The 24,606-nt window shown below is 45.6% G+C and overlaps 1 protein-coding gene and 1 pseudogene across 1 annotated transcript; both read left to right on the top strand.

Moving 5' to 3' along the window:
• Window positions 1-1,362: 1,362 nt before the first annotated feature.
• LOC143402236 (putative vomeronasal receptor-like protein 4) lies at window positions 1,363-2,262 on the top strand. Its single transcript, XM_076859629.2, has one exon. It carries the CDS (start codon window positions 1,366-1,368, stop codon window positions 2,260-2,262), a length of 897 nt encoding a protein of 298 aa, XP_076715744.2. The 5' UTR covers window positions 1,363-1,365.
• An 8,432-nt stretch (window positions 2,263-10,694) lies between these two features.
• Window positions 10,695-11,362, top strand: LOC143402237 (vomeronasal type-1 receptor 4-like; annotated as a pseudogene).
• The last annotated feature ends 13,244 nt before the right edge of the window (window positions 11,363-24,606 follow it).

The following is a 24,606-nucleotide window of genomic DNA, read 5'->3' as shown; positions in this document are numbered from 1 at the left end:
TTACTTTACAAATAGCCATATTATCACAGGGCTTTTTGGGGGGCAGTGGGGGTGTTGCTGTGGATTGAACCAGGGGCTTGAGCATGCTAAACACATGTCCTACTGCTGAGCTACATCCCCAGCTATTAGAGGGATCTAATATCATGTAGAAAAACTGTTGGCCGTGGGATAATTGAACTGTACCTTTGATCCTAGGAAAAACCAAGATCAAATTATATAAAAAGGCACAAAACAGACATTCTTCTCAAGTTAGCAAAGTTCTTCCACAAAGTACCTTTCAAATGATCCATAAGCCCCATCTACTACACAGCCACATAGGTGAGAACCAAGTTCAAGTTTCCAACCACACAATGTCTTTCAGCAAGGGCTGTGGTTCCCTTGGGCAGAAGGACAGACCGTCCTTCAGTGTGAGGTTGCTCTGAACTCTTCAGCCATGAGCACGTCTGTGAGCCTCTCACGTCCTGCTTGGCTGAGAAGCTAGGTCTGAGAAAGTGAGCGCCAACAGCCGCTTACTCAACAGGGCATTGTGTCGCTTCAAGTATACTATTATGTCTCCTTACTCTTCAACTATTTAACCCTGGTCCCTGGAGGTCACTGTTCATGAGCTCTGACCACTGGATCCTACATGGAAAGGTCATGCAGTCTGCCTACTTGAGGGCTCTAAAAAGTGCTGAAAATCTATAGGCAGTAAGACCACAAGTCATTTTGGTGTGTAGAAGTACAGGAATATGAAGGGACTGTCATCAAAGAAAAAAAAACTTGAAATATTAAAATCAAAACTGGAATTTCTAACATTCCCAAAGTGAGAGACAGAAAGGGCAATTCAACAAAATAAAAGGTGATACAAATTTTGAAACTGGCTGAATTTTCAAGATGTTAAAGAATTTTGTACCTTCCTGGTGGGTAGTGGTGTGGGGAAGATAGTCAGGTCAAACTTTAGTCCCTGGATTTAGAGAGAATAATTGCCAATATGCTAGCTTAAGATTTAAAAAATGGAGAAATTCTGGTTGGTGAAATTTGGGTTAAATTCAACCTATGGGTTGAACATAAGAGGAATATTAAGGATTTGAAGAAGTAGATTTGTTTTCCCAATATGGAGTTATAAAAAAATGAATTGATGATGTAGAATTTTGGATATTAATTGTCACCATGGTATATGGCACCATATAGAATGACCGATGAAGAATGAAACAGAAAGTAAAGGCTTCTGGGACAAAGATTTGCAACAGTTATCCATGTCACAAATGGCTTTTCACTGTAAAAATTGTTGATGTGAATGCTTTTATGGATAACACTGAAATATTGCTGCTGCTTTCTTTGAACAGGTGTTTGCAGCATCCATGTTATTGTGCCTGTGAGGATAACATGGTTGTGAACCTCATCAAGAGGATAATCATCGTCTTCCCAACAGGGCTTGGCCTTGTGGGGAACATCTTTGTTCTTGTGCATTACATATGCATTTTTCAAAGCAGTGAGAAGAAACCTATGCACATTATTCTCATCCATTTGGCCTTCACCAATATTATAACCCTTTTCTCCAGGGGAATGCCAAGGACATTAGCAGCTTTTGCTTTGATGAATTTTCTGTATGATGTCGGCTGTAAGATTCTGGGTTACCTGGAGAGAGTGGCCCGGGGCCTGACTATCAGCACCACCAGTCTCCTCACAGTGGTCCAGGCCATCACCATCAGTCCCAGAGCCTCCAGGTGGAGGAGACTAAAACCCAGGTCTGCATGGCACATCCTTTCCTTTTTCCTCTTCTTTTGGTTACTCAATTCCTTCATAAGCATGAACTTACTATTTTACATCAAAAATATCAGCAGCATGAACACATCACAAATTATTAGAAGTGACAACTACTGTTACTTTCAACCTCACAACTGGATAATTAGACGGATTTTTATTGTTCTCATGGTCCTTCGAGATGCTGTCTTCCAGGGTGTCATGGGTGGGGCCAGTGGCCACATGGTCTTCCTCCTCCACAAGCACCACCAGCAGGTGCTCTACCTTCAGACCTCCAAGCTCCTCCACAGAACCCCCCCTGAGGTGAAGGCCTCTCAAAGTGTTCTTTTCTTGATGCTGTGCTTTCTCTTCTTTTATTGGGCAGATGGCTTTCTGACTTTACTTCTAAATTTCTCCTTACACAAGGATTCCATAACAGAAATCACTCAAGAAACTCTGACTCTTGGTTATGCAATTGTCAGCCCATTTGTGCTAATTTACAGAGATGGACATCTGGTTGCAGGCAGACATCCTTCCTAAGGAAGACTTTGAGAAAATGTCAAATTTATAGATCCTTTCAAGTAAGTTTGCTTGAATCATCCTCAGTCTTTGAGACTTCATGGTAACATGTCCACACAGAGGGTACTGACTAATTAGTGTTATTCCATCACATTCTGTTATGACAGGAGCTCATCTTCCTCATACAACCGTGGCTTGATGGAACACAGGGAGTGGACTCTCCATCCACAGCCATCTCCTAATAGCTAGTGTCAAGAGCAGGACCCACTGAGTCATCCCTGAGTAAGATGTTGGCTATGGACACAAAGGGCAGGAGTGCAAATCCTGGACGTCAGGTAGGAATCCCATATGCAGGTTGGATCATGCCAGGTGCAGTGGCACACACCTGTACCCAGCCACCTGGGAGAGCAAAGCAGGAAGATCACAAGTTCATGTACAGCCTGGACAATTTAGTGAAACCAGGTCTAAATATAAAGTGACAATGGGTGGGGTGTGGCTGGATGATAATGTGCTCTTTGTTTTAATCCCCAATACCCATAATTTTGTTTAAAAAAAGGTTGATTTATGAAGAACAAATGTCTGAGCACTAAACACAGAGGAACTATCTAGATGAACAAGGAGAGTATTTGTGACTCTTGGGAAAATTAAAGTTGTCCTGAAGCTTTACTCCTTAAAGCAGTGGGATTCTACTTTTCACTAAAACTAGAATTGAGTTGAGAAAATTTTACAAAAATATGTAGAATCATAAAAAAGAAACAATTGAAAACAGAGAGGCACATGATTAAAATTGCTCCACATTCAAGAATGTGGCAGATAGAAAACAAACCTTGAAATAGTGACCTTGCAAAACTGGCCATCTCCCTGGGACTCATGACCCCCACTGTGCCCCCAGTGGTTCCATGGCCACCTTGGCCTTGGTGAATCAGTGCACCACATGACAAAGCTGACCCTGTGAGCAGAGTGTCCCGTCGTGTTTACAGATTCCAGTTCAGTGCTAGCACATCCTACTTTGGTGTTTTCTGTAGGACATGGGGCTAAACTTAGGAATTTCTCCATAAATGGTTCTGGTTAAACTGGATTTCTATGTTTAAAAAAATAAAAGTCAGGCTCTTGAACTCAAAACATAATAAAACACAGACCTAAGAATGGAAGTCACAGAGCTCCTCACACACAATAGAGGGAAGTGTCCCTTCACTGTGGTCTTTCAAGGGAGTGACACCCAAAGTAGAGGAACATTGAACAAACCACTAAGCGACTCCATGAAATAATTAGGCTTCTGCACACAAAGGGGACCATCCACACAAGTAAACTGCAGGCCACAAATGAGGGAAATAAGTGACCCACACCTGGTAAAGGCTGAATATCCAAAACATAAGGCCCTTGTACATCCTTGTGACCTGAAGGTACAGTAACTTAGTGAAGAAAGACCAAGGGACCTGAGAATATGTTTTTCCAAGAAGAACATCAAATGTCCAGTGGTTATGTGAGCAGATGCCCAACATCACTGATCATCTAGGCAAAGCAAATCAAAATCACCAAGACCCGTCCTCATGCCTGGGGGGTGGGCTGTTGTCTATAGGATGTAACAGTGTTCATGAGGGTGGGGGTGGAGAAAATAAGTGATCTGATATGTGAAAAGGTGACTCTTTGGTTATTTGTACACTGTTGGTGGGAACATCAATTCCCATGGCCATATTGAAAAACGCATGGGAATTCCACAAAGAATTAAAAGGTAGACAAAAATTTCCCAAGCAAACAGAGCAAAGCGGAACGCAGTGTTACTGCTATAGAATTCAAAGTGCCCTGCAAAGCTCCAGTAGTCAGAGCAGCGTGGCATTAGCCTCACAAAGACGCCGACACTGTGGACAGAGCAGAGAGTGTGGGGTCAGTGCATGGATCTGCAGCCAGTGGTCTTCAACAGAGAGGCTAATAGAGGCAGGAGAGAAACAGCCTTTTCAATATGGTGGTGGCAAAATGGCTTATTCACCTGGAGAAGAAAGGGCGAGTCTGTTCTCTCTTATGACATAAAATCAATTCAAAATGGACTAAAGACTTAAACAGAAAACCCTACAGCATGACATTAGCAGAAGAAAACAGAAGGGAGAGACATAAGGCCTTGGAATAGTCAGGAGTTTTCCAAGCAGACACTGAGAACAGGAAAGACAAGCAAAAATAAATAGATTTACATCAAACTAAATCACTTCTGAAAAGCAAACGACTCAGCAAGTTGCATAAACAACCCTGCCGCAGTCCGGCTGCAGCAAAATAACCGGGGGGTGACAAATAACTTGTGTACATTGATACAGCAGGAGTGAGAGCCGTTTATTGTAGGATCTGAGCGGTATTTATATATTTTACACAGCTTATCTAATTAGCATAAAATAGATACAGCAGTCAACCAATAAGGAATCTCCACACTTAATGGCTTGCTTTTGTTACTTCACAAACCACTCCCTCTGGCATTTTGCCAGGCACCATGCAGACTTGTTTACAGACTCTAACATTTTTCTGGCAAAATACCAGGTGCCAATCTGACTTGTTTACAGACCTTAACACAACCCATAGAATGACTGAAAATGTCTGTAATGAACACCTCACAAAGGTTAATAATATCTCTCTCTCTCTCTCTCTCTCTCTCTCTCTCTCTCTCTCTCTCTCTCTCGATATTCAAGGTCAGGTGTATGTGTAGCTCACAGTAGAGTGCTCACCTGCCATGGGAAAGACCCTGGGTTCTTACTGCAAATACAGCAAACAAACTGACAGTTGAGTAAAAGAAACCTCAATATCTGACGTGTGCCCTGATTTCCACACTATACAGTGTCCACATGCACAGATGCATCACTTTGTATCCCACAAGTAGGATAATCCCATGGGTGAATACAATGAAGAAATGGATACAAGGAAAAGCTGTGAGTTACTGGGGATTGAACCCGGGGGCACTTAACTATTGAGTGGCACCCCCAGCCCTTTTACCTTTTTATTTTGATACGGGGTCTCACTGAGTTGCTTAGAGTGTCCCTACATTGCTGAGGCGGGCCTTGAACTTGTAACCTTCTGCCTCAGCCCTGAGCCACTGGGATTAGAGGTCTCACCATCATGCCTGGCTGAGACTGGCACTTTGATCCCTGACTCTCAAGGCTCCCTGAGAGGCCAATGTCTGTTTCTACAGTGAGGACATCAGAGGAGGGAGCCAGACTAAGCAGCCTTTAGCCAGGATTGATTGTTTTCAGAAGGAAATATTATGAGAATCTAAGAGTAGGTGTGTTAATCTGTGAGAAGTCTGGTGATAACTGCTGTGGGAAGGCTGGGCTGCTCCAGGACGTTTCCTTTATAACTTATCTATGAAGAGTTCTGTGCTTAGACCTGGCAGAACATGGTCTTCAATGGTGTTCATAGATGACCACATGACCAGTTGAGCTCCACGTCATGTACAACTGCAAGAACTGGGTCCTAATTAGAATAAGTCAGACTCCATGTATGTCTAATATGTCAAAATACACTCGACTGTCTTGTACACCTAAAAGAATAATCTTTAAAGACTGTCGTAGAATGGAATGGAATAAGATCTGTGTATTTGCTTGCAGTAATAATGACCTGTATAAAGAGAAGAATCCTTTTTTAAGAACCAAGTATTGACCATGAAAGGATGCTGTATTTTGTCCAATGCTTTCTCTGCATCAATTGATATAATCATGATTCTTATCTTTAATTCTATTGATGTGATGAATCATGTTTATTGAATAAAGAAATGGTGGTATATATACACAATGGAATATTACTGAGCATTAAAAGAAAATAAAATCATGGCATTTTCAGGTAAATGGACGGAGTTGGAGACTCATGCAAAGTGAAGTAAGCCAATAAAAAAATAATAAAAAATAAAGATTATAAAAAAATTAAAAATAAAACAAACAAACAACAAAAAAAACAAAGTGAAGTAAGCCAATCCCCAAAAACCAAAGGCCACATGTTCTCTCTGATCAGTGGATGCTGATCCGTAACAGGGAGGAGGGAGACATGGGAAAATGGAGGAAGAGAACGGGAACATGGGGAGGGTGCTGGGGGCAGAGAAGAGGGTGGAATGAGCTGGACATCACTCCCCTAGGTCCATGTGTGACTGCACGTATAGTGTGTCGCTGCGTCGTGAACAACCACTGAAATGAAATGTTGTGCTGCAATTGTGTACGAAGACTCAAATGCATTCTGCTGTCATGTATACCTAACTAAAATAAAATAATTAATTTTAAAAAATCCAAATGTTGAAATGAATGTCTTGGAAAATGTTTCTTTATAAGAAAGCAGATACTTAGGTCATTTACCAAAAAAACCAACTCAGACAAAGGTGTCTGTGAAAGAAGGTGTAGAGCATCAGTTGACACATCACCAGCGAACCACAGAGGATGAAGTTTTAAGACACATCTCTTTAGACAAATAAATGCTTAAATACCGAGGATGGCTGAGGCTTGCTGCTTGTGTTCACTGCGTGACCTGCGGTCTACATGGAAGTCCTGAGCATGGTCACGCAGCTGACTGATGGGAGCTAGGAGGGAGAGTGGGCACCTCTGGCTCATGCTGCAAATCACAACATCTCAAAACATACGACACCTGCTCAGAAATAGTGTCAGGTGGGCATCCACAACAATCCTACACCGTTTAGTGTTTCTGTGTGAAAGTGTAAACAAGGAAGAAATTTTTAAAAAGTAAAATTTACTCAAGTAAATTTACTTACTTTCTGCCAATATTGCCTTTCTCATGACATAATGATGAGAATATTGATTCTGTAGTATTTCTGAACAGTGTTCTAATAAAATGGTGAGGAGTTTCTATTAATATTGGGAGAGCAGCCATCATGTGTCCTGGGGAAAGCTGATGAGAGTGATCAACACTCGCTGAAGAATTCTGTATGGAAACAGCCCCGAACTGTGAAGAGCCTCCGAGTTGCTTAATTAACAGAGCTGAGCGTCATCCTTACATGAACCAACACGGGAAGAGCTGGCAGGTGTCAAGATCTGCAGCACAGTCACAGGGGGACGCTGCAGAGCCAGGAGATGGTCCAGGCCTGCCCAGTCCAGGCTCCCACCTGAGCTGCCATGGCGAGGTGTGCCCAGTCTTGGTGCCTTGGGTTTCTCATGTCTAAAGCCCAGTCCATGAGCCCCTGGCACACAGTGGACTTGACTGTCTCACAGTGGGCATCTCTCTCCACCCTGGGATGTCAGGAAGCGCGGCAGATCAGGACCCGAGTCACCTCTCCCTGACTCTGCCCCATCGCCCCTACCTACCCCCTGGGTTTCTCTCCGAGATGTGCAGACCTCCAAGTTTAGTGTCTCAAGAGAGACGGCAGCCTTCCTCATGACAGAGGACTTGACTCCACCACTTGTAACACAGCTCTCTCTAGATTCCCGGTGATCACGGCATTCGTCTGGCTCAGTCACCACACCTGTTGACAGAGATGAATCCTAACCCGAATCGAGGCCACAGCACAGTTGAAGTCCCTCCTGCTGCACAAACCAGCAGGCAGCCCTGATCCTCAGGATCACACATCTAGGGGCAGTTCTGCCTTACAACTGGGAGAGCAGGAGACAGCTCTCACACGACTTTCACAAAGTACTTCTCCAGCTTGTGGAAGTATGATTTGTGTTTCTAAACAGAATAAGGAAGTGATGAACAAAAATGCTGCTGCCTGCACCGAGGAAAGGTGATTGTTCTTATGTTTCACTTTGTGTTGACATTAAATGCGCCACAAGAACCTGGGGGCCTGAAGCCCCGCATGCCTGGGTTTCCACTCAACCAGAGAAGGTGACTCAGGGGCTTCTTCCATTTGTGGCACAAGGACTTTGCCACTATCACGTGCCAGGGGTACCTCTAGAAATGAGGACACAGACCCACAGGACCCTGAGGAAGCCCAGTGACCAGGAGCCCGCCTCCCTGGCCAGCCTCATGCTGTCCCTGCTACTGAAGAGAAAATGCTGCCTACGTCTCACCCAGCCCTGGGCCCAGGCTTATGGTCATTGCTTTGCACCAGGGCCAGAGCCTCCCCCTGGAGAGTAGAAGGCATGTTGGTGAGGAGGACTGTCCATGGGCTCAGAGGGACTGTACAGGAGGCCTTGAAGATGCATGAGGCAGGAGGGCATCTGATCAGGGGTGAGGGAGCCTTTGTAGGTGCACAGCTTGAGCAAGGTGACTGTCCTCCTCATGTCCATGGCGGGGACTCTCAGGAAGCAGAGTTCCAGTGCTGGCCACCGTCTACTCTATTCCTGAGAGTAAAGAAGGGCTGAGGAAGAAGGGAAGTGACTCGTTTTGTTCCTCAGAATCTGATCCCCCTGGTCCACAGCATGGAACTTGGGGGAAAAGAGGAGAAGGTCAGGATGGAAACACCAGGTGTGAATATGGGCTAGTTGTTCACTGTCCCGCTGCACACCATTCTGTTACAGTAATTAAGCCTTAATTAAGACAGAGTTGATTTCCGAGCAGTAATTGCGGTGGGTGGAGGAAAGTCGCGCTTCAGGGACTGAGGTTCTGCAGAGAGTTTGCTTCTCCCTGACAGGTGTCACTGTGACAGCTGGAGTCCTGGTGGTGGTCTATGTACAAGAGCTCCACAGACCCAGAAGGACAAATAGGCCCTGGGAAGCTGCCCCTTGTCAGAAGGAACAATGCAGAGCTTGTCTGCAGCACAGCCACCAGGTGAGTGCCCCTGGGGTCTGATTTGCTCCCAGGCACCTGTGGCACTTTTTAGCAGCACAGCTCTTACTCTCTGTGACTGAGCAAGGGGGTTGCTGAGAGGGTTGTGAACCTTAGGGCCTTCATGCTTCTTGTAATATCTAAAAGTATGTGCCTGGGCCAGGAGGATGAAGGGTCATTTGCAGCAGATGTCCCTGGAGATATGCTGCAGCCCCCTGGACCTGTGTCAGGATCTGGATTCATGGGAGAGCTCTGTGGAGGGTCCTGTACTTAGAAAGGTAGAAGGCTCTCCACACCCAGGGAACTAGACGGCCTCAGCTCCGCGGTGCCCTGCTTCATGGCTCTGTCAGCATCCCTGGTTTTCATAAGATTTCTTCACGTAAGTTTTGGAACTAAACTTTCTCCAAGACACTGTGTTAGCTTTCGCGTTACATTGGAGTGACCCAAAATGCACTGCATTTACTGCTTGAAAGTGCTCTTTCTGCTGTCATAACTAAACTGTATTTGCAAGTCAGATTTATTACATGCCTATTACGTAGGTTTGATGAATAATAACTTATTTGAACCAGTTTTGCTTGTGAGAACTGCTGCTATGTTTTCTCTGTCATACAGATTGACGTATCGTACTTTGAACTTAGTCCAGTATTATGCAGCAGGGAGCAAGAAACTGATGTTTTTCTTGAAAGAATTGGGCATGGGATGGATGTAGCCACTGGTCTGTACGTTGAATGTGGGACCAGAGGGAGCATTGCATGTCTACCCGACCTCTGACAAAGAACCTCCAAGAAGAGCATTCCTTGGTTCTTCTAGGGACCCTTTGCTGCATCCCCTGAGTATCTGATTTTCTCAGAGAAAAGACTGTTTCCTGCATGACTTGGGCTGATTCAGCTCTAACTGTTGTTATCATATCTCTCGGGGTTGTACAGTTTGACTTTCTATGAAGACTGCATAAAACAACGGAGCATTTGTTCAGCAGTGAAATCACACAGCCATTTTGGTATAAAGAAGTTCAGAAATGTAAAGGTCTTATCATCAAAGAATAAAACTTGGGAACGTAAAATCAAAACTGGAGATTCTTAGATTCACAAAAAAGAGAGAAAGGAATATGAACCAAAATAACATGATGTGCATTTTGAACCTAGGTGAGTTTACAAGATGTTGAAGACGTTGGAGCAACAGGGTTTTCAAGATCCCCATGTCCAGGGAGAGGGGAAGGCAGTCAGGCCAACATCTGCTCCTGGCTCTTGGAATTAAATAACTGACAACATATTAGAATAGAAAGAAAAGAGACAGAAATTCTTCCTTGGGGAGCTGGGGATTTTGTGCATCTGCACACAGTTTGAACACAGGAAGGTTATTCTGAATTTAACAAACAGATTGGTTTTGTTAATATGGAATTTAAAAAAAACAAATTGGGTTGAAAGTTTATATTTTTGACTATTAGTCTTCAAGACGGCATCTGAGACTACATAGAAAGACCTACAAAAAGTGCCACAAGGGAAGTGACATCTCATGGGACAAAGATCTGCATCATTACCTGTATCCTGACTATTCTTACACTCTAGAAAACTGCTGGTGTGGAATACTTTTGCAGATATGTATCACCATTACTATTGCTTTCTCCAGGTGTTTGCTGCATCCACATTTTTCTGCCTATGAAGTAAGCAATGGTTTCCCAGCTTGCCAAGGGAGCAGTCTTCATGTTTCTGGCAGGACTTGGCATTGTGGGGAACATCTTTGTTCTTGTGAAATATATTTGCATACTTAGAAGCTCTATGAAATCTATCCACTTCATTCTCATCCATTTGGCTTTTACAAATACGATGACGCTTCTTACAAAAGGGATGATGAGGACTATATCCACTTTTGTGTTAAGAAACCTCCTAGGTGACGTAGGCTGTAAGATTGTGATTTACCTCAATAGGGTGGCCCGGGGCCTGTCCATCTGCACCACCAGTCTCCTCACAGTGGTCCAGGCCATCACCATCAGTCCCAGAGCCTCCAGGTGGGGGAGGCTGCAGCCCAGGTCTGCATGGCACCTGCTTCCCCTGATGCTCTTCTGTTGGATACTCAATTCCTTGATCAGCATGAACTTGCCATTTTACATCAAAAATATCAGCAGCATGAACACATCAGAAATAACTACAAACAATGACTACTGTTATTTTCAACCAGAAAACAGGATAATCAGATGGATTTTTATTGTTCTCATGGTCCTTCGAGATGCTCTGTTCCAGGGTGTCATGGGCTGGGCCAGTGGCTACATGGTCTTCCTCCTCCACAAGCACCACCAGCAGGTGCTCCACCTTCAGAACTCCAAGCTCCTCTACAGAACCCCTCCTGAGGTGAAGGCTGCGAAGAGTGTTCTCTTTCTAATGTTCTGTTTTCTCTTCTTCTATTGGACAGATTGTTTTGCTTCTTTATTTTTAACTTTCTCATTTAGGACAGATCCCATTGCAGTAAGTCTTCATGAATTTCTCACAGTTGGTTATGCAATTCTCAGCCCATTTGTGCTGATTCACAGGGATGGCCATTTTTGCTGAATGTTGGCTTGCTCAGTGGGAGAGAAAGACATGGAGAAAATATCTATTTCATTGATCTTATCTGTAATTTTGAAATAACCCTTAGTTCTGTTATATCATTTTAAACCTAATTAAGGCAAAATAGCCTTGATATTCAGAGCTGACCCAGAAGTCACAGAGAGCTGAACTGAGGCCAAAATCTCTGCTGTAATGTGAGCCCTCAGCTGGTGGCTCTGATCCTACAGTTTGGGAGACTGGCCTTTCACTAGCACTGTTCCAGCAATGCGGAGCAGGATAGCCAGTAGGTGAGGTTTTTCTGGATTAATTGTGCCGGCCCTTTGGTTCAGGAATTCCATTTCTAGGACTGAATTTTACTGTATATTGCTTTTTGAGAATTACAGCAGAAAAAAACATTATACGTTACATTGTTGATAACTTCAGAAACGTAACTTACATACTAGCCAAAGGGATTCTTTTTTTGTTACATGGAAATATACATAAGTGTCCATTCACAGAAAAGGATTGTGGAATTTATAAAATAACAGTCAGCTAAAAAAATGAGATCTAATCCTGTCTCCATGGTGTCTAAGATTTTTTTTTCTGTAAACCTATTTAATATAAAGCCCCTAAACTATTTTGCAAAGTGGTCTCATCAGAAATGTGATTGCTACAGCCATGAACTCTACCCAATGCCTGTGTGGTTGGTTCTGATCTCAGAATTTAAGAACGCCCATCTACTGGAGCTCTGCAGAAACCAGACACCATGATCCAGTCATTAATGCCAGACATGCCTGTGAGTCAGGCTGTTCCGAGGACCAGGCATCAGCACAACACACCCACCTTCTCCACAGTGAGTGCCACCTTTGTCCCTGGCCTCTGGGGACAATTGTCCCACTGTGCTGAGGGATTCCATTCAATTTCACTGGGGGAGATGGGCCACAGGACCCCTCTAGGAGGTTGGGGTCTCCTTGTGCAGTTGTCAGCTGTGCTGAAAGGCCTGCCCTGTGGACCCACTGATTGAAGGGACAAGAATTTACATGATCAGCCATCTACCCAGTCCAGTCTCCCTGAGGTCTGGGTAGCCCCCTCTAGGATCCACTAAAGGGGTTCTGACATTCCAACTGCATTTATCATAGTGTGCTTCAGTGGGAAGCAGAAGCAGCACAGGAACTGGCCCTTTCTCCAAGGGAAAGTCTGAGGTCCTGGGGGCGTCCTGGGGGGCAGCCATTGTCACTGGGCTCTGGGCTCAGGGAGGACCTCTGTGGCCCTCTTCCAGGGAATTCACTGTGGGCCCAGGGACTCCTTCCTCCTCTCCCTCCTCAATAAATACTGTGGGGAAACTGGATTTTCCCAGCAGTTTCAGGTGGCCCACCTAGTAAACCTGGGTCAGTCCTGCCCTCTCAGGATAAAATATTGATTCATGATCTCTGCTTGATGCGGCTCTGCCAGTCAGTTTGGCCTGACCCACCTTCCCAGCCCAGCAGCTGAACTCTACACCTCTGAAGGTCCACTCTGCACACGCCTCTCTAGCTGGAGTAGCAAGCCTTCTGTGAACTCTGTGGATCATCTTCTGCAGCATACACAGCTTTGCTCTGAATCTATCTTGTTTGAAATCCATCCCAAGACTTTCATGTCTCCCTACAGCACCCCGATCTGCCGCAGTCCTGTTGATCATAATTTGATGACCTATTTCATGAAGCCTTAATGTCCTTTATGTCTGTACCTGGCTGAAGCCAGAGCATCACACTGAAACCGATAACTCTAGTGAAATTACAGGAAATACAATGGACAAGAGCAGGTTTAACAACCTCATAGAAATGGCGAACATTTAAATGTAGAAGGTTCAATTGTCGAAGTATCCCAATTTCTTAAGAATTTCAATGGCATGAGATTTTTTAAAGAGGGAATGAGAATTTCATAGATAACAAGACACCTAAGAAATGCAGTATTGTATTTTGTTGGGGTGTCATTTCAAGTAAATTATAAGCAATCAATGATGAGATAATCAGAGAATGTTAAACAAGTAATGGAGACCTGCTGGGTACTCGATCTTAGTACAGAATTGGTATGACTGTGGGTGTGGTAAAGGCCTAGTGGGGTCTTTTTAGTATTAATTATTGGCAATGAACTCCCATTTTTACCCCAAATACTGATTGCAGAATCACATTGGTTACACATCCACATTTTTACATAATGCCATATTAGTAACTGTTGTTCATAACCCACTTGAATCTAATGTATGAAATATGATATGTCAAGAGCTTTGTAATGTTTTGAACAACCAATAAAAAAATATTGGCAATGTATCTTGAAGTATTTACTAGTGGAATAAAATGATGGACTCAACATGTTTAAAAGTGTTCCATGTGGTGGGAGAGGAGAGGGGACAGCTGAAGGGGCCGTCCACACATCACAGCTGAGGCTGAGGGCTGGATCCTGGTCCTTGTCGTGCACTGTGCTGCTGGCTCTGAATGCATGCTTCACATTTTCCATCATGAGCACCAAAAGGCTCAGAGACACGTTCTGGAACCCTGGGAAGGGAAGGGGATCGCAGCTCGCTTGGGCCTGCTGGGACCTGGCAGAAGAGCTTGGAGCAAAACAGAAGCTCCCAGAGAATGAGTGGTCAGAGGAGCAAGGGGACCAAAGTGATAGGAAGCCACCACACCACCACCCTCTGAGTACACCCACAACAGTCACAGCCACTCGGGATTTCCTAATTTATTTTACATCTTAATTTTTTTGATTAACACATACCATTTGTACACATTTATGAGTTATGACTAATGTACACATTGAGTATTGATAGAGAGTGATTAGCTTTTGTGTCACATGAAGTTTTGGGGTTTTTTGGTTTTTTTGTTTGTTTGTTGTTCTTGTTTGTTGTGGTCCCAGAAATGCAACTCAGGGCCTCTCAGAGCCAGACAAGCAGGTCCAACACGGGGCCTCGCCCAGCTCTAACTTACCATTTCTTCATGGTGAGTACACTGTTTGTGACATGGATGGTGTATGGTCAGGCAATGGCAGCAACCAAAAAGGAGGCAGATTAGAAGGTCACTGAACTAGGCTTTATTGAGGCTCCTCTCCCAGGCGGAACTCTGTCAGACCCACAGAGCGGATAGAAAGAGGGTCTGAGTAGAAACCACGTGGGGGCTGCACCAGGCTGGAATTTTATGGCCTAGGGCAGGAGGGAAGGGCTTGGAGCAGGAAAAGGGGAGTTGGTCGGGGGAACTGGCGGAGACCCAGGATTGGCCAGGAGACCTGCTGGTTGACAGGGGGTTCCTTGGTGCCTGAAGGTGTTTCTTTCAGCTGCATGGCTGCTTGGTGCTTTGTTCCTAAGTTACCGCCATGGACCTGACAGATGGACCCGGAGGACATTATGTGAAGGAAAATAAGTCAGACACAGAACCACAAACACTGCAGGATCTCACTCGCAAGGCAATCTGGGGAAAACCACAGTGGTATTAAAACAGGAAAACAGCCTGTGAGTCTAAGGAGCTGTTTCAACTTCCTCTGCGTGGAGCGGTGGCTCCTGTCACCCCCACAGCATCAGGAACGTGACTGGGCCAAGAGAGCTTTCCAGGCTTCCCCTTCAAATCCCCCTCCCTCCTGGGCACAGACCAACCTTTGCCTCACACTCATTCCAGGCTCTTTCTGAAGCCTCCCAGCCTCCAGGTGCAGACAGGCTGCTGGACCGGGTCCCAGCTGGGAGTCGCGCAGGGTGAGCAGGTACACTGTGGGCAGGCAGCTCCCGGAGCACTGGCCAGCCCTGCAGAGCCCCTTCTGCTCCCTGGAGGCCTGTGGTCCACAGCAGGCCTGAGCGCAGCTCACACAGCAGGAGACCAGCAGAGCACGTGCAGGTTGAAGGAGTGGAGGGTTGTGGGACCTAGGACCTGGATTTCAGGTCAGTGGGAAGCAGGAGAAGCACAGGAAATGGCCCTTTCTCCAAGGGAAAGTCTGCAGGTCCTGGGGGCGTCCTGGGGAGCAGCCATCGTCACTGGGCTCTGGGCTCAGGGAGGACCTCTGTGGGCCCCTCTTCCAGGGAATTCACTGTGGCCCAGGGACTCCTTCCTCCTCCCCCTCCCTCTTCAGGGACAACTAGATTGCCACACGACAAAGGACAGAGTTGAATGTTACCCAACACCACCATAAGGAGCAACGCTGAATGGACTGAAGTGTCACATGTGAGGCGTTCAGTTCTGTGAACAAACACCAAGATTCTGAAAGACAGCCACTAGTGGGAGAAAGTGTGTGTGAACCATATAGTGGGCTAACGCCAAAGGTGGGTAAGGAGCTCCACTCAATCGCACAGAAAGCAGATAACTCCATTTAAAAATGGGCAAAGCTCCTGGTAGACAGCTTTTCAAAGAAGACATGCAGATGGCCAAAATATCATGGAAATGCTCATTCTTTGAAGGAAAAGTCTGGAAAATATTTTTAGCAAATAATCTTAATAGCTTTATGATAGAAGATGATATAAATGAAAAAAGCATTTAAATTTTTGAGAAATGAAAAGAATCCAATTACCCCTTTAGCTGTACAGAGGTATGGATATCAGCACCTATGTGACCTGTACTCCACAGGCATATGAATATGAAATACCCAACCAATTGGGAAACCAGGTGGTCCTGGGCACCGGAGAGTCTGCACCCCTCAAGAATTACTCATGGCTTCCTCCCTCTCCTCCTGCCCTCCTCCTCTCCTCCCCTCCTCTTCCCTGTCTGCTCTGTGTATTTCCCACCTCCCTCTCTTCACATATCTGTAACCTTATTAGATTGATGCTCTAAGTGATGAATTCCACTTAAATGCTATGAACTGGCGGGAACCAAGAGCCTCCTTAAGGAGTCTGTTAGATAAAAGGAGAAAAGTAACTAGATGGGTAAAACAGAGGGATACTGGGAAATTTGTGGTTTTTGAAAAAATCAACACGATAAACAAGCAAGGTCAATAAAGGCCCAGTGAGTGAGGGAAGAGGTCAGAGGTGGTGAGGGGCACTGAGGGACGTGGGACCCAGAGATCTGGAGAGCCCCGGGGGGGACTTCTGGACTCCCCTGCTAGACAGTGAGGAGGGTAGATTCTCACCAGGTGGTGCTGCTGCCACCCTTACCTGTGTCACGGGGTACTACACCTGCAGGCTTGAGTGGCTCAGGGGGGTCCTGGTAGGTCTCTGCAGGGAAGACAAAAGCCAGCAGAAGGCTGTGCCCGGGTGCTCAGGCAGCCACCTGTGCTAGTGGGCACTGCCAGGGTGTCCTGTGTGCCACAGGGGAGTCCTGCCAGGCCTCAGGCCTCTGAGCACCAGAGCCTCTGGTGAGTCCCGCAGCCTGCCAGGGTGGCCCGAGGTGTCTGGGAGTCCAGGTCAGGAAAACCCCGGGGTCTGAGCAGAGCGGAGCTCAAGGTCCACCCAGTGCTGCTGGGGCCAGGATGCCAGGTGGAACGTCACAGGGAACAGCCCTGCCTCCTGCTCCCACCCTACACGGGCTGAGCCGCTGGATTCTGATTTCTCCCCAAACGCCTTGCTACCACCTCAAGAAACATCTCCCGATCAAGAGGATGATGCAGGAGGAGGGAGGCAGAGAGGTTTCAGCTCCATTTGTTTCACCAGCAGGAACACAGTGTGCAGAGGGAGGACCCAGCAGGGGCCTGCCTTGAGGATTAGAGGGAATCGTGCAGCCGGCGGAAAGAAGTGCTATTGACGCTGAAGAAGAGCCAGTTTTCTAGAGGTGGGAAAGGAGGGGGTCAGAGCACAGGGCTGAGCAGGGGTGGGGAGGCCAGCATGGTTGGAGGAGCTGCAAGGAGTCCGAGTGTCCCTGCTGACACGTAGTGTCCACATAGTGTCCATGTGGTGTCCACTATGTGCCCCAAGGATGGTTTTATTGTCAAACATTGTCTAGAGTTTTCAAAACAGAACAGTTGAAAGAACATTACAACACCAAGAACATGTGTTAATATTTCATTGCACTTTATCATTTGATGTATCTTGATTTATATATTTATAAATATGAATATGAATAGGTGTTTATGTATGCATATCTTTATCTCTATATGTGTGAATAATATTTATCTCTCTCATCTTTCCTGTCTTGCTTTCTCTGGAGCTTTGAAGATCCATTTCTAGCAACTTATCATAAATCTAATTATCTTAGTGCTCAGATGTCTCAGGTCTTGTCATTGGCAGCACCTGCAAGCTGGGTCTGTGTGTCCCAGAGACGTGTCCTGTTGCATCTGCTGTGTTTGCTTATGTTTTGTTTAGCACTTCCTTGCCCTGTGGAAGGTACCTAGTGCTTATCCTACTCACTGTGAAATCAGCCCGTTTTCCTGAGGAGTGCTGGCCTTATCCTGAGGTCTGCTTTCAGACTGATCTGGGTTTTAGGTACACTCACTGTGTCCAGGCACCTTTACTACCTGACCATTTAGGCAAACCAGTCTCATAGATACGCCTTCTCTATACATGTGTACACAGATGCCACATGTATGTACACACAGGTGCTCACGTTCACCTACTCTAGAACACGGCCCCACCTCCCTAACTCTGCTTATAACCTGACCTGCGGTGTCCTCTCTTCTCTCCTCCATTGCATATTTCCCATTTTTCCTTTCCTACTCAGTACCCTGGCTCCTCAAAGTTGAATATGTTTACTCATGTGTTCCAATCTACGACACAGTTAAATCATTCCAGAATAGCTTCATCATACCACTATAAAAAAACTATTTACTGAATAAATTGTAGGTGATCTCTCCCATCCCTTGCCTCATATTGACAATATACACCAAAAACTCTTGTTGATAAATTATTTTCTTTCTTATGGGTCTTTAAACTTTTCTCTTTGAAAAAAATTATCAAGAATAAAAGTGATAATAAATGTTGGTAATTATGTGGTTAAAGACGATCTCCTACATTGCTGGTGGACCTGCAAATTAATGCAACCACTCTGGAAAGCAGTGGGGGGATCCCTCAAAGAACTAGGAATGAGCCACCATATGTCCCATCTATCTCACTCCTGGGAGAGGAGGGCACAAATGGGCCTCTGCCCTCAGTCTAAGAAGGGACACCCTGGGCTGGAGACTGTCAATCAGGCCGAGACCTTGCAGGAAAGCCTTTAAACTCCTCTCAGGGCACCCCAAACCCCACAATCAAGGGAGGGTCCAAACAGGTGGAAATAAAAACAAAGTCAAACAACCAATCAGATGGACATAAGGGGTCCTGTACGGTGGACAATCCCTGTTAGTGAGGACATCAACCCAGGGCAATGCTCTAGATAAACTAGAAAATTTTCAAGGGGTTGATGGACACAGGGGCTGACTTTACGTTGCTGAGGTTGGAGGAGGTACCTGAGTCATGAGCCACTAAACCAGGGCCCAATGTTACAGTGGAGGGCTAACCCCCTCTTGGCAGGCAGCACAGGGCTGGACATGAGAGGACATGGATGGCAACCAAGGGACCATCTGCCCCCTAGTGGTGGAAGGAATACCTAACAACCTATTTGGCAGAGATACCTTGGGCTCCATGGAGCAGTGCTCACTACTGATTACAGGCCTTCTATGATGACATAATATAATAGACATGGATTTAAAAGACCCGACCTTAAGAGGGGGATTTCAGATGCACCTCCATATTAAAGGCCACTTTTGTATTACAGCACCTCTCCTCATCCAGTTGCAATTGCTTTCTGATGAACTGGTACAGGTAGAACGGGCCACTTTCCCAAGAAAAGTTCAGCATATCCAGGAATTGGTAATGAAAGACCCCAACATGGGAACATAGAAATTCAAGTCTTGCACAACGGTAAAACCACAAGATGTACTATTTAGATAACCCGAGGGAAAAGAGGGCCAACTTAAGCAAACAGGGTGAAAAACAGGAACAGAAAAGGACAGGATGCAATTTTATGGTTTTTCCGAGAACAGAAAGTGGAAAAACACGTTTACCCCCAGATGACCTAAATGCTGGATTCAGAGGAACCAATAGTAAGGCTGTTGCTGTGCTAAGCTGAAAACAAGCCCCCAGCCTCCTATAAAAGCTCTGTACCCCAAAGCCCGGTGTGCCAGTCCACCAAAGCTTCGGCTGAGGTAACGCTGAGCACCCGCAGGCGCCTGTGTGAGAAGAAATACTGCCTCTTGCTTTTGCAGCCAGCGTTTCGTGTGTTTCATTCTGGGCTGGGAATCTGAGGGTCTTTCAGTAAAAGAGCAATTGGCTTTAGGGCATATGGAGCCCTCTCATAGTCCATGGAATACCCCCATCTTTTGTATTCAAAAAAGGCAAAAGAGAGATGGAGATTACTTCAGGATGTGCGAGCCATAAATGAAACTATGCAAAAGATGGGCGCCACTCAGCAGAGCTTCATTAATCCAATGTGTTCCAAAAGGCTACATAATTCGCATAGTGGACATAAAGGACTGTTTCTTCTCGATTCCACTGCGTCCAGCTGATAGACAACGTTTTGTGTTTAGGTACCTGTCATTAACAACTCAGTGCCGACACAACATTTTCATGCCACTAGGCATGAAAAACAGCCCCAGTATTTGTCAGTTGTTTGTTGTTCAAACCCTAAGAGGCCTTGAACAACATACAGATCTTGCTGTGGTAACTACATGAATGACCTACTCTTAGCAAATGAGAAAGAGGCTATACTGCAACAGGCTTCACAGCTTTGATTGACAACCTCAAGGAACTGGGATTGACCATTGCCCCAGAAAAGATGCAAAAGGACCCTCCTTTTAAATTTTAGGACATTGCATCCACCCAGGAGTGGTTATGCAAGCAGCACCTCGTATTGGTCTCCCTGAAAGGCTTACCCTAACCAATTGCAGACTATCCTGGGGCATCTGGGTTGGCTTAGACCCTCTTTAAAGATCACTACTCAACAAATGATGCCCTTATATGACTTGCTAAAGGGAGACCACATTTAATTATTTGACTTGCTAAAGAGAGACCCCTGACAGGTTACCCCAGAAACTCTTGTGGTTTGGAATTGGTTAATACATCCCTAAACAACATGGAGGTAAAATGCTATGACCCTAAGAAGGTACTGGGAAATAGTATGCCTAACTCCCAGGCTTCCTACTGGAGTCATCCAGCAAGAGGTGGACAATATCATATCCTGTGTCCACTCTTCCTTCAGCACACACAGAAAAGTCCAAAGTCAAGTGGAAGGATCTCACAGATGATCGCCTCATTGAGAAGGTCCCTACTGCAAGCAGTGGGGACAGAATCGGATAGGCTGGTAACTCCTCACAATTTCAGAGCAGCCATGGCTAATTCCACTGGGGTCCTCGACTGTCACATGCCCCCTTCAAAAATCCTACAAACCATTTCCCCTGTGCTTAAAAGCTACTAAAGGTAATAGTGAACCCTCCTATTCCTGGTGCACCCTTGGTGTTCAGGGATGCTAGATCTACAGGGAAAATTGGCATAATCTATTCCGCCCTGATCCTGGGGTAAAAATGATCTTCCAATAGAATTACTGCCCTGGATCTCCCCAAGCACTAGAATTATCAGCTATAAACGTGGTCTTGCAACAATTCCCTGAATCTATAAATGTTGTGACTGAGAGTCAATATTGTGCCATGGCTATTCCAAAACTGCCTTTTGCTTCCATAAAAATGATACCAATGTGGTTACCCTGCTCCTAAAATCTAATCAAACCCTACTAGAAGGAGGACTCATCTTCATTACACTCAACACATCCCAGCCCATTCCGCGTTGCCTGGGCCTTTGTCACAACTAAATGAGAGGCTAATAACCTGACCCATGAAGCTAACAAAGCCTCCTTGCCTGAGCAGGCCATCAGGCTGCACAGCAAGTCCTATCAATCAGTCCACAGCCTGCACAAACGGTTCCCTCAATTAACAACAACAACAACAACAAAAAGAAACCTGCAAGCTAATTACTAGACAGTACAGTAAAGGTGCTCCCTTCTTGCCCATAGGAGCTTTACACCTGCAAGATGTTAATCCAATGCCCCATGGCAAATAGATATACTCATGTGCCATCCTTTGGGCATTGAAAATATGTACATGCATGCATAGATACCTACTGTGGCTTCTCCTGGCAATGGCAGCCCCATTATTGGAGAAGGGGTGGTCTAGTGACCAGGGCCCAATTCACAAACATGTCTGTTCTCACTTCTTGTGCTGTTTTACAGCCATGGGAGGACCATATCAAATAACAACAGACAATGGTCCCGCATATACCAGTACAGCCTTTAAGGAATTCTGCTCCAAGTGGAACGTTGAACATACCACTGGTATTCCTTACAACCCCCAGGGGCAAGGGATAGTGGAAAGAGCCCACAACGAGCTAAAGTCTGCCATTTAAAAAAAGGGGGAAGACAGCACTTCTCCACAGTCTCCCCATGATATTCTTAATACAATCCTCTTTAAATTTTTTAACAGTGCCTAAGGGTGATTGTACACCTGCCTTCCAGCATTGGGCCCCCTTGACGGGGCCATCCCATTTACCCCTAGTGCAGTATAAAGACCCCTTCACCAATCAGTGGTTGGAGCCTTGGCCACTCCTGGTGTTGGGTAGGGGTTTTGCTTGGGTCTTATCAGAAAAACATCCACGACCTATCTGGATTCCAGCTAGCCATGTCCCACACTGGATGCCTGCCCACCATGATGGCCACACTGCATGCTCCAATATGAGAGGAAGCAAAACCACAAAAGGGCAAGAGGACCCAGAGGAGACCCCATCACAGTGTCACATGGGCTGATGAAAAGGGCTAAGACACCAGGCCAAAGATCTTGGAGACAGCCAGGGCCATGTTCCTAATCCTCATGGACAGGTCTTCTTTCTGCTGTTATGCACAGCTATAACCAGTGCCATGGCCCAGGTGAATTGGGCCCTGGAAACTAGACCACCCCTTCTCCAATAATTCCAACCTTATTGATACTGAGTTACCCATCCAGGAGGTACCTGTACCCTGGAATACCAGCGCTTCTGTACCCACTCTGCCAATTTGTTTCTCTGAAGTAGATAACAAGGCCTATAATCCAAACTGTCCCCTCTGTTTTGCTCTTGCCAATAACTATTGAAGGTAACTATAATTAGTCACGTGTTGGGCTGTCTCTCACTGACCTTAGAGGTACAGTTAATGCTACCTATAGCCACAGACTCCCCATGGCAAAGGCAAGAAATCCTTCCTGCCAACATGCCCAACAATGCTTTTTGGAAAGTTGGGCCCTTGGATAATGATAGCATCCCCTGGAATCAGTGTGTCACTGCTGTACCTTATCTCCCTGATGAGAGAAATCTCTCTGGGGAAGAACACATCTATGTGCCTGGTTGAGTGCAGCTCCCTGGAATGTAGCTGATGTGCCCAAAACCATATGGGTCACTGCAGTACCTGCTTCACGGGACAAGCCATTACCAACCAGTGTGCAGGATATCAGTACAGCATGAGGGATATCATGCCTATATTGCTAGCGGCTAGATCCATCAAATGGGCAGCAGTCACTGGATGAATGGGTCTACATTGAGTCCAGACCCTGACCATGGATTTTCCTTTGTGCCAAGTTATATCCATACTCACGATGCACAAGCTTGTGTTTCACCACCCTTTGCCATGCTAGTAATCAATGATACTGGTGGCATAAATATCACTCACACAGAGATCCCTTGTGCAGCCAGTACATCCTCTGACTCACAAATGGTCTAACCCCCGCTGTGAAAGCTAAACATATATTCATCCTCAGAGTGCCCCCAGCAATCTGGCTTCCAGTGCACCTGGCCAGAGAGTGGAGAGTCCATGGGACATGGAGATGAAGAATCTTCTGAAGGAGATTCCCCCACTGGACACGGTGTGCACTTAGCCTCATCACCACTGGGATTATTGCCCTGGTGACCGCCATCATTGTCACAGACACTGCTGCTGCTTCACTCACTCAGAGCATCCAGACGGCTCAGACTGTAAATGATTTGTCTACTGCCATGGCAGAAGCCTTTTCCATCCAAAATGACTTAAATAAACTGCCCTGAGCTGCTATTTTACTCATTTAGCAGGACCTAGACCTCCACCAGGAACAACTTGATATTCTGTTTATGTTGCAGAGGCTCACTTGTGACCCTGAATTCCTTAGTATTTGTGTCACTCAATATGCTGTATCTGAAAATGTGACGCTACACTTCTCCAGTTTTTCTCAGTATATTAAGGGAGCTTGGGATGCTAACTATGTTAAGACTGCGCATGACCTTACCAAGGCAATTGTCAAGATCAGTGAGACTAAGGTGTCTACCTTGACAACCTCTTCTTTCTTCCAGGGATGGACTGAACATTGGAAAACCTGATGGCCAAGTTAACTACTCCTTATAATGCTATTACCCCAGTCCTGTTGTTTATAATAGTGATAATATTTTCTTGTGTTGTGAGATGCTTATGTAACCATGTAAAGGCCACCAAACAAATACTGCAATGCTGGGTGACATCCTTGCAGCACAGTCAGAGGGGGGAGATGGAGTACTGCACACATGGCGTACATGGCCACTCCCCTCGTGCTAGGTGTGTGAGCACCTGTAGGCACAGCCTGTGGCAAGAGGCCACTATTGCTGTCCCTGTACTTGTTCCATGGCTCACTCCTCCATCTGTCACTGCAAGAATAATTAGCAGACATTGCATTGGTGGCTGCCTGTAATCTTAGCTATTGCCTGAGTATAAATACGTGGTAACTGCATGTAAAATCAGACCTGCTTCGTGCTTGGTCTCTGGAGGTCTTGATTAGGGACTGCGCAGCCACCCTCTCCTCTACCTGTTCCGTGGACCTCCTAACTGGACAAGAGAGGGCCCATGCAGACGTGCATCAAGTTGAGTGTATTTTCATGGCAGCCATTATACACTTTGAAAGCTTTTTGATGGTTTCTCCAATTAATGAGCTTATTTTACGTCTTCTCCTATCAGTTAGATGTGTGACCAGTGCTTTTGTGTTCTCTCTGTACACCCACAGTTCCATCTGTGGAGAAGATCAAACGAATCTTTGGTTATCTTCAACTTTCATCCATTTCAGAGAAGATCGAATGTGTTCAGGGGGTTGGCCATGGACCTTTTCAGCTGCTTTAAATAAGGAAGTTCACCCCAGCATCTAATAATATAAGGGGTGGTATAACTAGTGGTATGAGTCACATTGATTAATTCTGACAGCTTTCTATCACAGAGGTCTTTGTTAATTTAATTGA

Source organism: Callospermophilus lateralis, chromosome 6 (genome assembly GCF_048772815.1).
Source record: "Callospermophilus lateralis isolate mCalLat2 chromosome 6, mCalLat2.hap1, whole genome shotgun sequence".
In the NCBI taxonomy this organism is placed as follows: Eukaryota; Metazoa; Chordata; class Mammalia; order Rodentia; family Sciuridae; genus Callospermophilus; species Callospermophilus lateralis.
The sequence above is the reverse complement of the archived record's forward strand: the minus strand, read 5'-3'. Positions and strand labels throughout refer to the sequence as shown.

What these genes read in the sequence shown, in the direction of transcription:
- LOC143402236 (XM_076859629.2), top strand. Translation starts at nt 1,366, where the DNA reads ATGGTTGTGAACCTCATCAAGAGGATAATCATCGTCTTCCCAACAGGG.